Here is a 17,579-nt window from a genome sequence, read left to right on the forward strand (position 1 = left end):
AAAAATTATTTGAAGTCAGTCCTTTGGCAAGACAAGGGAAGATTTGGATCCTCAGATATAGAAGAACAAGATATGTTTAAAATTCAAACTGTCATGGAGGGCAGCTAGGTGGCACAGTGGATAAAGAAACAGCTCTAGATTCAGGAGGACCTGAGTTCAAATCCAACCTCAGACACTTAACACTTACTAGTGTAAAGAATTAATTGTTATTTGAGGTTTTTATGCTTCTGCGAGCACTGACCTGTGGCTCCACAAACTGCGCAGTGCTCCACCCACTGGTTGTAGCCATTGCCAGGGCTCTGGCACCTCGTGTCATCACCACTTGCCGAAGCCTACATGGGCCTGGCAAAATTATAATGACTGGAAGCCTAGTGAGGGCAGTCATGTGACTGTCAGAGTGGCCATCCCATTGGCTGGGGCTATGTGGGTTGTTTCTAGGTTTGGGGGAGGTGAATTGGGCATTCTAGGTGGAAGCTGGAAAGCCACAGGCGTTCTGCTGCGTATTTTCAGCTGATTCCTGAGCAGTGGTATTTTTTCAGGTATTATAATTTTCCTTTCCCCATTTTATTTCCTTTCCCTTGATCCTACTGATCCTGTTTGTGTGTTGTTTTTTTTAAGTTCATTCTTGTTAAAATAAATCTTGTTCTGTTTTGAGAGAGTCTGCCGGTCTCCTTCCTTGCCCCAATATTGCGGCAAGCCGCTTAGCTAGCACTCCCCAATTAAAAATTGGTCCCCACACTAGCTGTGTGACCTTGGTCAAGTCACTTAACCCTCACTGCCCTGCACCCCCTCCCCAAAAAAAGAACAAACCGTCATGGAAAAATGATCCAAAAGTTTTTTAATAATTTGATCATTGAATATTCAAGCATTAGAAAGTAAAATTGTCCTCTGTTGAATTTTACTTGAACAATGTATTTATCAACCTTTTCAAGAGGACCCCAATAACTTTAAATTTTTCATACATTTCTATGAGCATTTTCTTTAATTATGCCATAGATATTAATTCCTTCTTATTAGAAGTTGTCTACAATGCCCAGCTATAATGATGATGTGTGCTATGCAAATAGTATGCATATGTGTAGAGATCAGCCTGCCAACCAAACTAGCATACTGCTTCTAGGAAGCTGGAGCAACATAGGGTAAGATCCAAAATCAGACCTGGAAGATATGATCACTAAGTTCTCTATGATATTTGTGAGGGAAATTTCTCATCTTACTTGTACAAAATTTTTCTTGGTTTTGACATAAAATGTAGATCTGATTTGAAATTCTGAACACATTTTTTTATTTCACCCAGAAAGAAAAATGTGAGGCAGAATTGGTTTTGGCAAAAGACCTTAGGACTTACTGGTTCATCCTACCACACAGGTTCTTTAACTTTTCTGGGTCATGGACCCCATTAGCAGTTCAGTGGAGCCTATGGACCTCTGAATGATATTTTTAAATTCCTACTTGGAGGCTAAATTACAATTAGAGATGGTTTTTTTAAGTTATTAAACAAACCATGATATATGAATCAATAGAATAGTATTGTGCTATAAGAAACAATAAGCATGAGGAATTCAGAGAAGTATGAGAAGACAAAGGAAATATGCAAAGTGAAGACAGCAGAATAATATTTTTAAATTCATCATTGGAAGCAAAATTTCTGTTAGCAGTAAGTGAAAATAATATCTTTTTATTTTCCCATCAACTTCTCAGGCCCCCCAAAACAATTGAGGAGTCTGTGGATCCCAGTTTAAGAACCCCTGCCCTAGAGTGATGGAATGATTTTTTTTCCCAAACTGGTATTATACAAAGACTCTAAGGCACTGGCAGTAAAAATTAATTTTGTTCCTCTCTGCTATATTCAATTCAATTAAAATATACTGAGTGCTCACAAAGTGGCTGGCACTAGACAAGCAGCAATTAGGTGATATCCCACAGAGAGAGTAAAACCTCTGTTAAAGCTTCTGAGAGATGAGATATAAAATGAAGAGCTTCAAATAGTTAGTACAGGAAAAAACATATAGTATTTCCATTTATTCCAGAGAATCCTTCTAAAGAAAAGAGTCCTGAATATAAACTTTGAATCATGGAAGAAATACACTTTACAGGAAATAAAAAGATATGACAAGGATGAGATGAAGGAACCTGGGACATGTTAAAAAAAATCATGGAGATCACTAGTAAATATGTAATCAATTGAAATTTAAAAAAAAAAACAACATTAACATATCCGAAAAACTATTCTCTGTGATCAAATTGGATTTATACTAATAATGGAAGAATGCTTCAACATTGTAAAAAGAATGAACATAGTCATATTAAAAATTCAAAATACATTATATCAATAGATTAATAAAAAGCCTTTGACAAAGCACAGTGCTTATGCTAAACTCTGTAAAGTATAACTACAGAAGGACTTTGGAATGTGAGTATATCGTGTAGAACGTACCTGACAAATGCACTTAAGAGCAAAAACCAAAATTTCCCTTCCTCTAATCTTCTATTAATTTGTTGCATTGTAAATTTTATCTTACTGGGATCAAAAGGCAAAAAATAGTTTTGTTTAATATGATTAAAAGCTTACATCTAATATAAAAACCAGCATATGTGCAATGGAAAAACATCAATAAATTCAAAAGGAAATAAAGAATGCTCACCTTTTCCCACTGTAATTTGACACATTTCTGGAAATAAGAATGAGAGAGAGAGAGAGAAAAGAAAAGAAAAAGAAATCAAAGACATAAACATAGGCAAAGAAAAGACAAAACTATCCCTATTTGCTGATTCAGAAAAACCCTGAAGAACCATCAAAGAAAATAATTGAAACTATTGATAGATTCAATAAAGTAGCAGGTTATAAAAATAAATCTACAAAAATCATAGTGTTTCTATGAAGCAATAACAAAATCCAGGAGGAGATAATAGAAAGGGAAGCCTTGCTGAAAATAACTACAAAATATATAAAATATATAAAATATTTCAGAGTCAATCTACCAAGGTTTACTTGAGTATAAATACAATTGTTTTTTTTTTAAACTAAATAAGAAATAAATAATTATGGATGTTGCCCCAATATAATAAAACTAATAATACTATGTAATCTAATAGAATTATACCTATCAAACTACCAGGAAGATGTTTTAAAGGAGTATGAATATAGCAAAATTCATTTGAAAAGAACAAGAAATAATAGAAATGAGGGGGAATAGAAATGCAATGGAATAGCACTTCCAAATTTCAAGTTATATTCTAAATCAGTGATCATGAAAATTAGTTGTGCCAGTTAAAAAATGAAAAAGTAGAAATAAAAACAAAAACAAAAAATGAAAAAGTAGACCAGTGAAAGAGATTAAATAAACTATATCAGAAACATTCAACAACCCAATGTTCAAAAACTCCAAAACATAAATGACTTGGTGAAAAACTCTATATTTGACAAGAACTACTATGAAAACTAGAAAGCAATTTGGCATGAATTAGATTTAAGTATATCCAACAGTAAATACAGGGTGGGCCAAAAGTCATGAAGGGGTTTCAATATTTAATAACTCCTTTATTTCTTGTTTTTAATTTACAATACCATAGTATCATATACAGTGTATATGGGAAATTAATATAATTAAGATGTGATATGATATAATGAAAATAATTTTCAAAAAGTTATTAAAACATCAGACCTCTTTGTGGCTTTTGGCTCCCTCTGTATAACCTGGATGTTAAAATGTCATAATATTTTTTAAAAAGAAGAAGAAAAATAGGTCTGCTCCCTTTCACATTTGTGGTTAAGGTGGAATTCTTAACCAAACAAAAGGATAGACATGAAGATAAAAAAAACAGAGAAGTTTGATTACATGAAATTGAAAACTTTTGTACATACTAGATCAATACAACTAAGATAAGAAAAGAAGTGGTCATTGTGGGGGGAAAAATCATACCAAATATTTTTATAAGATTCTGATATCAAATATATATAGTTAACTAACACGAATAAATATATAAAACCAAGAGCCATTCCTCAAATGGATAAGTGATCAAAGAATATGAGCAAACAGTTCTCAAAAGAATCGGAACCTATGAATTACATGACTTTTCCAAATAGCTTTAAAAAAAAAAAGGAAATTCAAATTAAAGCAATACTGAAGTATCACTTCACAACCAGCAAATTGGCAAGAATGACAAGTACTATCAATGTTGGATGAAGCTGTGGAAATTCAGACAGAATCAGTAGAAGTGTGAATCAGTACAATATGGAAAGCAATTTAGAATTATACTGTCACTAAAATTGTTGGTATCCCCTGACTTTGAGATCCAACTGCTGGGCATATACTCCAATGAGATTAAAAACATAAGAGGGATTGGGGCAGCTAGATGGCACAGTGGATAGAGCACCGGCCCTGGATTCAGGAGTACCTGAGTTCAAATCCGACCTCAGACACTTAACACTTACTAGCTGTGTGACCCTGGGCAAGTCACTTAACCCCAATTGCTTCACCAAAAAAAAAAAACATAAGAGGGAGGGGGGGAGAAGGAGGAAGAGAAGAAGGAAGAAGAGGAGGAGGAGAAGGGGGAGAAAGATTAGCATTTCTGTAGCACTCACCTTTGCAAAGTACTTTAAAGTATTATCTCATTTTATCCTAATAACTTTCAGACATAGGTGTTAATAATTCCATTATACAGATGAAGAAACTGTTGCAAACAGAATTTAAATGATTTTCCCAGGATCACACAGCTAGTAAGTGTTTGAGGCTAGATTTTAATATGAATGTGATAGAATATTATTTTGCTATTAGAAATAATAACTATGAGTAATTCATAGAAGCAGGAGACATAGGAACTGATGCAAAGTAAAGCAAACAGGAAAACCATATACATTATGACCACAACATATAAATGGTAAAAAGAAAAAAATTAAATGAATTATGGGTAATTATAATGGCCATATTTTGTCTGATGATTATTCTGGATAAGGTGGTAGTAGCTAATGGTGATAAGTTTGGAAATCATAAATGCTTAGGACAATGTAAAAGCATTCATTTGTATGAGTAGTAGTATTACAACTAAAATTGGTATGACTTTTACAAAGAATTTTCTTTAAGACAATCTAGTGAATTAGAGTTCTCATTATACTCATTTTTCAGATAAAGAAACTACTTTAGAGAGTTGAAGTGACTTGTTCAAATTCCAATCTTTTTACTCCAAGTCCAGTGTTGTTCCTAACTACTTGGAAAAAAAAAAGATTTTGTTAAGTTGAAAACAAGACTAAGGAGAAGTCACTGATAACAATTAGAGGAAATGAGACTATACTCCACTTTTCAATTTGGAAGTAAAAGGAAAGAGAATGAGAGACAATAATAACTGGGTTGGAGAAGGGGTAAGTCAAGATAGACAAAAAACAGAAACTCCTAGCTTCATTAAGTCACTGTTTCTTCTGCAAATTGTGTTTACCCTAAGTATTCTAATTAATTCTAAGAAAAAAATCTTGTCATTCTCTTTCAGAAAACTTGCAAAGTCTACTTTGGTTCTGATCTTGGTCTTTGGTGTCCATTACATTGTTTTTGTGTGTCTGCCCCACACTTTTACTGGATTAGGATGGGAGATCCGGATGCACTGTGAACTCTTCTTTAATTCCTTTCAGGTACAAATGACAGAAAGGTTATAAAGGTTTCGGTTTTGCCCCAGCTTAGACCAATTTCCCTTCCTTCCTTTCTTCTCTTTGATTAATGCATATGGCCCCTACAACCATATAAGAGCATAACGCTACAGCTTCTTATAGTACAGATTTGAGGGCTTATCTGTCCTTGATCTCTGTTCATAAAAGCATCACCTCCAAGAGCTCTTTCTCACAAATGAAAATTCAAACTCAGGACATGTAACCATTGTTTGGTGGAGAATTGATCTGATCTGATTATCAGATATGATTTTCAGATGAAGGAGAGACTTAACAACTCCTTATATTTGCATAAGATTTTAAAAAGTTTTCACAAAGATTAACTGATTTGATTCCCATAGCAATCCTGTGAGGTAGGCAGGTAAACATGTCAAGATTTTACTACTGTTGTCATTGAGTTGGTATTCAGAACTGTGATTTTTGTAAGTGTGGAAAGTCAAAAGCAACTGGGCAGTATTGCTCCAACTTAGTCTTAGAGAGTTGCCTGAGGCACTGAGATGTTGGTGTTGTGAGATATTGGATATTAGATCATAAATCTCCCCTACTTAACCTTTCCCTTAATTTATCTCCCAGACTAGTAAATGGAAGAAGCTTCTGGTTTTCTAGATAGAGCCTTTATTGTATGGTAGTCACAAGGTGATGTTGATTAGAAGGATAGGAAAGTAGAAATACAATACAAATCGTCTTAAGTCTAGGCTTAGTCTATATTCTGTATAAAACTCACCAAAACCCAAGGTTTTTTTTTATTTAGTCAAGCGTGTGCTGTTAACCGAGAGCCGGGTCGAGTCAAACTCCAGTCCGCGTCTGTCTGTGCAGCGCAGCCAGGAGACCAGTGGAGCAGGAAAAAGCCCCACTTCCCTTCTCAGCTCGCACCCCGGAAGTTGAGTGCATAGCAGGCAGTCTGACATGCGCAGCAGGCGCACTGACATGCGTAGCTCATGCCATTGGTCTCCTCCCCAAAAGGGTGGTCCTTAAAGAAAAACTGGCGTCTTTCAGTTATCCTAACCGACTGTTAAGGAACTTTCATATTTTTTTACCACAGTGTCAAAAGGCAAGACTTGAAACCAGGTCTTCTGCCTCTCAAAATAAGTATCATCATCATTCCCATTTTACAGATGAGGAAACAGGCTTAGAGAAGTGAAATGTGTGACTTGACCAAGTTTGCATATCTGTAAATGACAGAACCGTGATTCCTTCTCAAGTCTTCTGACTCTAAGTCCAGTACTTTTTTCCCCTTATGCCATGTTTCTGTTGGGCATGTTGAAACTCTCAGTACTGATCCTGGTTCATTTCTCTACCTGATTGTTATACCCTGCTTGATGCCATTATTAGACCTTTATGAGTAGCTAAGAATCACCAAAAAAGATGCTACATTGACCTTCAATCATGACACAACTGGAACTAGTGGAAATAAATGTGAAAATCATTCTATTTGCCAAGGAAGAAATAAGAAGGAAAAGTAGTATGATGCAAAGAGCCCTGAATCTTGAGTCAAATGATCTGAGTTCAAATTCCAACTCTCACATTTACTATCTCTATAAACTCTAGGTCTTTGAAAGAATTGAACTAAATAGCTTTTAAATCTATGATCTTATGGTCTGGAAATTTTTTGAATGAATGACTAATGAATCATTTTTATATCTATATACCAAGGAGGTAAGAAGTTTTTTCCTTTCTTTGAATACTCAAGTGTACTAATTTCCTGATTTGTTTTCACTACGCAGGGTTTCTTTGTTTCTATCATCTATTGTTACTGCAATGGAGAGGTAAGTTGAAAACATCATTCATTAAGGGCGTAGTACTATTCAAGCTATCTCATATAGGTGACAATTTCTTTAGTATTAAGGGGCAGAAAAAAAAAGAGGATTCATTTTCCTCACATAATTCTTGACCAGTGAGTCAAATTCCAGTGAAAATTAGCAAAGATTCTCAGATGCTAATGTTCTTTCATGATGTCCTACTCAAGTCAAAAGAGCTGGATTCAAATCCTGGCTCTGCTATTTACTACCATTCTGAGCCCAAGCAAGTCTCATAACCTTCCTGACTTTCAGTTTGCTTATTTGTAAAATGAGATGATTGGACAAGATGACCTCTAATGTTCCTTCTAACTCAATCCATGAACCTGTGATCCCAATTTCTCACAACAGTGGGATCGTAAAACTTCTCCATTCCCAGTACAATTCAATAACAATTGGAATCAGCAAGCACTATTAGGCATCTGCTTCATTCAAAGCACAGCGCTAGGCACTGGAGGAAATCACTCAGTCATGAAGGATTTATTAAGTGTCTGCTATGTCTAAATGGGGCTTGATCCCTATCCTTGGGGTCTAGTGTCATTGTTTTTGTTGTTCAGCTGTTTCAGGTGTGTCCAAATCTTCAGGACCCCATTTGGAGTTTTCTTGGCAAAGATACTGTTTGCCATTTCCTTCTCCAGCTCATTTTACAGATGAGAAACTGAGGTAAACAGGATTAAGTGACTTGCCCAAGATCATACAGCTAGTGTCTGAGGCCAGGTTTGAACTCAAGAAGATGAGTCCTTCTGACTCCAGGACTGGCATTCTATCTACTGCATCACCTAACTGCCCATAGGGTCTGGTAGATATGTTTATATACAAATATAATTAAAACATATGAGAAATTCATTAAAGAGATGTAAAGTAGAGGCAAATAAATTTGCCAAGCACTAATTTGAAACCTTCCAGGAAAACATTAGATAACTTTACTCCAAGGGTATTATAGCTTTACTTTATGATATCTCACACACTTAAAACTAGGTTGAGATCCACATTCTCAAGAAATTCCAACATGTATTTGTTACAAACTGGTGATGGTCAAGTTTACGTTGTTTGAATTGACTAGAAAATAACAAAAACTAGTGGCAAATTATTACCTAAATATTTAAGGTAGTTCCATTACTGATAATCTCAGCTGGGGTAAGCTATAGACTCTCTCCCTTTGCCTATTACAAATCTGATGTAAACCCCGGAAAAGAAAGAAGGAAAGAAAAAAAAAATATATATATATATTTATATATATATATGTATAACCATGGCTCCTATAAATATAAAACCATGGCTCTTATTGATGCTGACTACCTGTTTATTCTGGAAACAGCCAAAGTTTATAAAATGATTAGTTCAGGCTGTCTATTTAAGAGAATTACATTGACTCTTTAGGAAGAACTTTTGTTTTGTGCCTTTGAGATATGTGTTTTTATATGTGTGTGTTTAATATTGCATTTTTCATTTTTCCCCAGGGGGAAAATGGTCATGGCAAATGTTATTTCAAATGTCACTGGGTTTCATGAGCATTTTAAGAATGGGGTATACCCTCTTTCCCTCTTCTAGAATGCCACATCAGTCCTTGCCTGGAGAACAACCATGATGAAACAAAATTAAAAATCTGAGGATAAATTCTAGCCCAGTGAAACCAATTTTTCATTGATTGCTATTCTTAACGCATTCCTTATTTATCCCTTTCTCCCTTCCTGCAGTACTCCTGGGGAAACAATGATGGGTGTTTTTCACATTTCTAGCTAAATATTACCCCTTATCACTACTACCCACAGTGAACATCGAGTAAATATTATTTACTTGGTAGATTGCTCCCCATTGTACCTAGTTTTAGGAAGTGTTTTATTCTCTTTTTTAAGCAATTCCTATTGGTCTCCAAACACACTTCTGACAAAGAACTTGCAACTGGTCAGATAGTCTCAGAGTAACTTTGCAATTTTTGAAATTATGATTTTAAACATATAATAAAATTATTTTGCTTTAGGTTCAAGCTGAAATCAAGAAGACTTGGACAAGATGGCATCTAGCTGCTGACTGGAAAAGAACAACGCCATGTGGCAACTATAGGTATGGCTCTGTCCTCACCAACATGACTCATAGTACCAGCAGTCAGTCTCAGATGGTGGCAAGTGCCCGCCTAGTGCTAATCTCTGACAAAGCTCCTAGGAATGTCAATAGACAGTCTGACAGCCATGTGAATTTACCAGGCTATGTCAGGAGCAACTCAGAACAGGACTGCCTTCATCAATGGATCCAGGAGGAACCCAATGAAAATGGAGGGAAGCAGGTGGATGCTATATTACTGAAGGAGTGTTTGAAGCCAGTTGAAACTGTCACAGACCCTGAGGAAAACAAAGGTGAAATTGAGGATGCTGTCTGAAGTATATTTTTGGCATGTGTGTGGCATCAGTTTATTATGAGGTGGGAAATTGTAGCAATTTTTTTCCCTGATTCAAATTTGATGACAGTTTGATAGTAAAGTATTAACCCAAAGAATCGTCCATAGGATGTGTGTGACTCAGTGATTATGAAAGGCATTAAGTGAAAATTATAAGTAAACTGTTTATTTTGACATGAAATTATCTTTGATTTGTAAGAATGTAGTACCTACTTTACATGTATGTATATTTATGTGACTGTGGTGTGAAAAGATTTCTTTGGATTGGCTCAGTCCCTGACATGAAAAGATCACCAAAAATACTTGATTGTTACTGTGCAGGTTCAGTCTGAAACCAAGAAGTTGCATCCCAGATGGTATCTGCCTGGAGTTGATTTTTGCCCTTTAAAAGTGATATGTTATTGTATCTCCCCCACCCCCTTTAGTGAGCTTTTACCATTGTTCTCATCTGAGCTATACAACAATACTATTAAGAGGATGGGAAAATAATTTGAAAGATCAAAGATCTGAGAAGATGAAGAGCAAATGAAATAATAAGTTTGCTGAGTTTCAAAAAAATTGATGGCCAATTGGAGCTGGGTTTTTTGTCTAGGAATAAGGAAAAATTTTACAAAGCTGGTGCAAGACATAACCTCTTACTGCATGACACTTCTGCAAACCAGAAAGAACCCCATGCTTTATTAACTCATGCTCTGCTCCAAGCCATTACGCTGGAAAGGGCTCACGCAATGAATGAAGCTTTGGAATCGTAGATTGGGAATGGTCATTGGTCTTTTTACTCAGTTGCATTGCTTCAGTGGCTTTCCTTGAATCCCCTCTTAATGAATATTGTAAAATGGCATGTGCAGAAATTAAAAGCTCATTTCTCTCCACTTTGATGTCCTCTTCTTTAATGTTATTGAAACCCCTCTGCTTCTTCCATTTTTCTTCTTGAGATTCTTAGGCATTTACTTTCTTGTGGATGCTTTTACTCATCCTTAAATCTCAAGATGTTTTTTTTTAATTTTCTCTTAACTGCAAGTCAACCCAGGTCATAACTATATTGTGGTGTTGTGGGATTAAGATTCTTTGGACCTAAGCAGTCTCTACCTGGAAGGTCCCCCTCCCCTGACTCTTAGGACCTCATGTCTCCAGAATTCCTGCATGCATACCTAAAGGCAAATGATACTCATGAACTGACCGCTCTAGGCTTTGCACTGAATGATCACAAAGAAAATTTAAACAACACACACGAAGAAAACATGCTCCCTGACCCCAATGTGAGGAGATTACATTTAAAAGACTTGAGTGCTTGCTTGAGCAGCACTTATGCTAGAAAATTGGAACAAAATAGAGATTAGCATGGCCCCTGCACAAGGATGACACAAAATTCATGAAGTGGGGGGCAGCTAAGTGGTGCAGTAGATAGAGCACCGGCCCTAGATTCAGGAGGACCTCAGACACTTAACACTTACTAGCTGTGTGACCCTGGGCAAGTCACTTAACCCTTATTGCCCCTCAAAAAAAAAAGTCATGAAGGGACTTGAAAACAATTGGGAAGCAACAAGCATTTATTAAGTACTTATTATGTGCCATATACTATGACAAGTTCTGTTCAGGAGATATCAGCATATCAAAAGTAAAATAAAGATGCTTCAGCAAAATAAAAAACTGACTTCACTATAATAAGCATTTAGTCAATAAATACATAGAATTCAAGACTAGAATGTTCTAATATTTAGTACCATTTCCATATTTCTCTGGTTGTGTGGGTATGTTCCAAATAGCATTGGCCACTTCTATATGGTTTACTCCCCAACACACACACACACACACACACACACACACACACACACAGAGTTATGCTCTCATTTGGGCAAGATAGAGTCTGATACTATACGACCAGGATTCTAGTTCAACTTCATTAGTCAAGAGATATCTAGACTCATCAAGTCGCTCAATTATCCTCACTGCCACAGTTTCTCCACCTATACTATGCGGGTAACATCTGCCTGTCTCATAAATATATACAAGTAAATGTGTTTGGGGGAGACTTGAAACCTTGATGGGGGGGCAGGGTAGTTCACCCAAAGAATTGGAGGCTCATCATGAATCTTGTAAAAGAAAAAGAGATTTATTAGGAGAGGAAGATATGGCTGGAAAACTCGGTGACTGTCCCGCTGAAGTAAGAGAAGACTGGTCTTTTGTTACAAAACAAAGAAAGGGAAGGGAATTTCAAGGTAAGGGGAAATGCAAAGACTTGTAACTAAGAGGGGATCTTTTACAACAGGGTATCAGTAGGAGATGCAGCATCCAACTATATCATGCATATCCTTTAGCAGAGTTTAGTACTGCTTATCAGGATACTGGGGTCCTGTCCTGCCACACTTCATACCTGAGGTGGGAGAGAGAGCTGCTTTTCCCTTGGTCTTATTATGAGTTCCAATGATCAAACACATAGATTTGTAGAATATAAATAACCTGGTCATATAGCAAAAATCTTAAATTATATCTGAATTGGTACCCAAATTTGAGGACTAAGTCCTTAGTCATTTAAAACGTCCAACTAATGGGGGCAGCTAGGTGGTACAGTGGATAGAACACTGGCCTTGGATTCAGGAGGACCTGAGTTCAAATCCGGCCTCAGACATTTGACACTTACTAGCTGTGTGACTCTGGGCAAGTCACTTAACCCTCATTGCCATGCCCAAAAAAATGTCCAACTAGTGTTTATGGAACCAATTTAGATGCCAAGGTTAATCTTGCTTTACTTAAGAATTCCTCCAGAATTTCAGTTTTTTTGCAATACGTAAGCACGTTACCTAATTTTCTTAGAAAAAATGAAAAATGAAGTTTTTGCAATGTTTCCACTAAACTAGACACCTTTATAAATAAATGTCAATAAGTTCAAATGCTCTATTGGTTTTAGCAAAAGGTAGAAAAATATCAGGTATGTTGGACAGTATGTATTCGTCTATTTTTATAGTTTAATCCCAGGGATTCTTTCCAAATATTCTTCAGAAGTGGTATCCTGTCACATATTGCTTAAAAGTCTTTTTAAAAGGCACTTAATACAAGTTTCAAGGAGTAGTTATATTTCATTTGAACCTAGAATAATTGCACTTAGAAATGTTCTCTAAACCTCTAATGAGCAGATTTGAATTAGATGACATTAAATGGACAAAAGAAGACACACTGCACTTTTTTATAACCACTTTGCAGATCTCAGCTCCCATTTCTGAAACTGGGATGCTTCTGAATTGTTTCTTTGTAAAGCAACAGACTTTCTGCCTTTGGGAAATGCAACAGATGCTAAATGCTAGTGACCCAGTGTGATTGCTACAGGTCAATCAAACAGCCCAGCTATGAATGTTTTCCTTATAAGGCTTGTTTACATGAATATTCCATTCTATTACTGAATTTTGAATTTTGTGCATCAGTCAAAAGATTGGCATCACTGATAGTACAATTTCCCATTGTCTATTATTGCCAATAGGAATAGAAAATTGACTTAGGTTAGACTGCTTTCTCTGATACCCATATAGTCTATTCCCTAATTACTGTCTACTTTCAGAGTGAGATAGAACCAACAGAGCTTGGCAAGCTATAGTGATGTTTGTCCCATAGCCTCTGATATACATGACCTGTTGTAGCATGGCTATTTGCCTTAGAGCACTGAATTTCCTACACCTTTCTAAACAAATTATATATAGCACAGGTAAGCAGTTATGTATAATTTCATCAAAGGGATGATACCCAAATAGTATTCTATTCATGTAGTATTTCTCTTGGAGATTTATATATAGTTCTTGCATGTGAAGAATTCTAATGGCCATGGAGAGAGAAATTCTGTATTGGTCATTTGCTTAGTTGATTCTATGGACGGTCAGTTCCTATCATTTGTTCTGAAACAAATGTGTGAGATCCAGAGCGGGGCCAAATTGGGAGTAAATTGTACCTCCCTATTCTTCCCAGAAATTATTGTATTCTAGCAATATATTTCAGAAGAGTATGTTCACTTCTCATAGAAGCGGGTTCATAAGTTTAATCAAGGATAGAGTAGGTACTTTCTTCCTTTTGTAAAATGATCTCTGGGGGACTTCTCTAACTTTAACTAGCCTTGGTGGTCTGAGTCCCCAATATACAAAAGCCACTATATCAGGGTTACAGGGGTAACCATGAGGAGCTAGGTTTCTAGGCTTGTCATTCACAAGCCTCCACCAATATGCTTCCCATCCATGTTAGTATGACTTCAATAAGCTTTTGGCAAAAGGTATTTATTAAATTGGTGAAAGAAGAACAATTGCTACAAAATACTCCCCCCAAACCTAGCATAAATTCTCCCACAAATACATGTAGAGTCTGTAGGGAGATGGAGCACTACGTAAAGAAATGTGTAGAGAACATTTGTGGGGGGACAAAGAACACCTCCCTATTCCTGGCCATGGAGGCCAATTTGTGGTTTTCTAAATCAATAGGCTACTCACAGGGATCATTTCTATTTGAGTTTGGTCTATACAATATTTAAGGTCCTTTCTACCACTAATAATACTGATGACCTATCAATGCCTTCAGGGCAGCTATGTGGCACAGTGTATAGCATACCAGGCCTGGAGAAAGAAAGACTCATCTTCTTGAATTCAAATCTGGCCTCAACTACTAGCTGTGTGACCCTGGACAAGTCACTTCATCCTGTTTGCCCCAGTTGGTCATCTGTAAAATGAGCTGGGGAAGGAAATGACAAACCACTCCAGTATCTTTGCCAACAAAACCCCAAAAGGGATCACAGAGAGTCAGACATGGCTGAAAAATAACTTAAGAATCAGTGCCTCCATAAGTTGGTCAATAGGAGCAGAGAAGTATATTTTGTTTGGGAAGATAGTGAGGAAAGATATGGAGAGCCAGATCAAGTAAAACGTGGTAAAAATTTTAGTTGGGCAGTGGGCAACATAGGCTGGGGAAAAATGAGAGGAATAACAAAAGGCAGAAAGAGAAGAAAGAAGAGTAACACAGATTAACATCATCCCTAACAATATTTTGCCAAAGCCAGCTCTATTTTGAGCAGGAAAAACATGAGAAACAGAATAGGAAGAATCTTTGTAATGAAATTCCTCACAAAAAAATAGTTATACCAGGATACATAGATCACTAACAGAGAGAGACAGACAGCCATTCCCAAGAGATAAATGGTCAAAGGATGTGAATGGTTCTCAGAAGAATTGCAAACCATTAATAACCATATGAAGGAATGCTCTAAAACATGAATAATAAGACAACTGCAACTCAAAACAACCCTGAAGTTTCATCTCATCACCATTAAATTTGCAGAGATGTGAAAAGATAGAAAAAGTTAGAGTTGGAGGAGTTGTTGAGAGGCAAACCAGTACCTGTGATTAAAAAGAAATTTGGAATTATACAAATATACTTACTAAAATATCCATACCCTTTAAGACAGAGATTCTGGGGGCAGCTAGGTGGTGCAGTAGATAGAGCACTGGCCCTGGATTCAGGAGTACCTGAGTTCAAATTCGGCCTGACACTTGACACTTACTAACTGTGTGACCCTGGGCAAGTCACTTAACCCTCATTGCCCTGCAAAAAAAAAAAAAAAGACAGAGATTCTGCTACTAAGTATGTACAACAAGGTCATTGATAAGAAGGAAGTCCTTGTACACAACAAAATTTGTGTAGCAGAACTTTTTATGGTAGCAAGCAGTCACCCATTAATTGGAAAATGTTTAAGCAAATTATGCAACATGATTGGAATGGAATGGGACATTTATTCTGTTGTAATAAACAATGACTATAATGAACACAGAGAAATAAGAAAAGAATTACATGAACTAATGCAGAGGGAAGGAAATAGAACAAAGAAAACAATATATATATAATGACTACAATAATATAAATGGAAAGAACAACTACAAGACAATTGAAAATGAGCATTGCAGAATTACAAAGAACAAGCCTGACCTCAAAGAAGAGATATGAGATGACACCTCCCCTTGACCCTTTGCAAAGGTAGGAGGTCCATAGGTATGGAATATTGCATATATTTTCAGGTTTTTTTTTCTTTTATTTCTCTTTTACTTTTTGTCATTAAAAATCTTTCTTAAATGGAATGCCTCTCTGGGAGTGGGAAAAGAGGGATACTGGGAGACATTTAGATTATATCAAAATTTAAAAGATATCAATATAATTTACTTAAAGAAATTGTAAATTAGAGTCTCAAGGTCCTCACTCATTTCCCAGATTATCGTTTTATTCTCTAAATTTCTAATTTGTTACCCCTCTTTTATGATTAGAATTACTAAACCTTAAGAAGGAATAATAAACAGTTTAAAACTTCTTTTTTCTGTATGTATTCCCATCCTTATTTTTGTTGGGACACGTCTAAAATATTTTTGCTTAAAATCAAAATCTTCAAATGGCAGCCAACAACATCTACATGTGAGGTGAGGTAATGTGATGTGATAAATCATGATACATTCTCCCTTATCGCCCTAGTAAAGTTCATGGACTATATAAGGTGCTAACTCACCCACACCCATCCCCCACACACACACACACACATACAAACACATTATTACTACAACATTAAATTACCACTACACTGAAAAATTGAAAATTGTTGGGGTTTTGAGAGAAGGAAGCATGAATTCCTCCCATGCATTAAAAGGACTAACCCATTATTTTATTGTGATGACTTTTTGCTGTAACTTTGCCTCTTCTTTTTCTATCTGCCTAGCCAGATTCTTCCCTATGCACCCCAGTATTTTAGTAATAATGTCTCTGAAAGAGTCTTTCTTTTAGTGAACCTTAGATTACTTATACACTGACATTTGAATATAACTTTTATGTAGACCTCCATTTAATCAAAGGCTATCATGCTTCTCCATTGTTCAAATTGCACAAAGTAATAGGTGAGTCTAAGGATGGTAAACTGTCCAGAATACATAGGGATTTTTTAATCTATGACATTATTTATTTATCATTAATAGTTTAAATCTATCGACCACCTGACCTTCTAGTCTTTCTATAACCTATTTTTAGATGAAAAACATATGTGGGTTTTTCCTATGAAACCAAGACTTTTGTTTTCTCGATGTGAACATTTAGGCCAAAATCTTTTGAGGGGCACATATCTCATGTGATATGAGAGGGTGCTAAGAATAATAAGCTCTGACTACACGATAAATAATTGCTCACCAACTGCAGTATTCCCCTATCACTACCAAAGAGTAGTAGCAACCAAAAATATAAGAGCTCCCACCGGATTTGATGCATCCCTGGTTGTTGAAATACTGTTGTTAAAATATAATTTTTGCAGACTGAATGCAGCCACCAGAATTTGCAAAGGACTTAGTTGCAGACAGTTCAAGTATCCTTTGAGATGTACTTACTTTCCTTCACTGAAATCCTATTCTGTTCCTCATTGCCTAAGACCAACAAGAATTGGTAGATCCTATTAAGCTGGAGGGGCTTCAGTTATGGAGCTGGTGATAGATCATGTGTCTTTTGACCTAGAATAAACCTAAGTTCAAAAGGTCCCATCACCATGTTGGCCAAAAGACAATGGATTTTTCTTGTACAACAACCCTGGAAGACAGACCGTCTGGTAAATAAGACAGAGTTGTGATCGGCATCTATAGAGTAACTAACTACTCCAGATCCTTGAAGAATTGATATCCTGACATTAGGAAGCCCTATTTGCCTTTTAGAGCAGAGATCCATTTTAATAATGGACAATCAG

The 17,579-nt window shown here is 36.2% G+C and overlaps 1 protein-coding gene and 1 non-coding gene across 2 annotated transcripts in view; both read left to right on the forward strand.

The window, feature by feature from the left end:
• Window positions 1–10,681, forward strand: part of PTH2R (parathyroid hormone 2 receptor) — a 121,526-nt gene extending 110,845 nt beyond the window's left edge. The window contains exons 11-13 of the mRNA XM_043996247.1: window positions 5,485–5,623; window positions 7,381–7,422; window positions 9,434–10,681. Coding sequence (XP_043852182.1) covers window positions 5,485–5,623; window positions 7,381–7,422; window positions 9,434–9,829 — 577 coding nt within the window. The 3' untranslated portion in view covers window positions 9,830–10,681. The remainder of the gene's footprint in view (window positions 1–5,484; window positions 5,624–7,380; window positions 7,423–9,433) is intronic.
• A 453-nt stretch (window positions 10,682–11,134) lies between these two features.
• On the forward strand, window positions 11,135–11,239 carry LOC122752317. Its single transcript, XR_006356081.1, has one exon. It is a non-coding gene; the product is annotated as a U6 spliceosomal RNA (small nuclear RNA).
• The last annotated feature ends 6,340 nt before the right edge of the window (window positions 11,240–17,579 follow it).

Source organism: Dromiciops gliroides, chromosome 3 (genome assembly GCF_019393635.1).
Source record: "Dromiciops gliroides isolate mDroGli1 chromosome 3, mDroGli1.pri, whole genome shotgun sequence".
NCBI classification, from domain to species: Eukaryota; Metazoa; Chordata; class Mammalia; order Microbiotheria; family Microbiotheriidae; genus Dromiciops; species Dromiciops gliroides.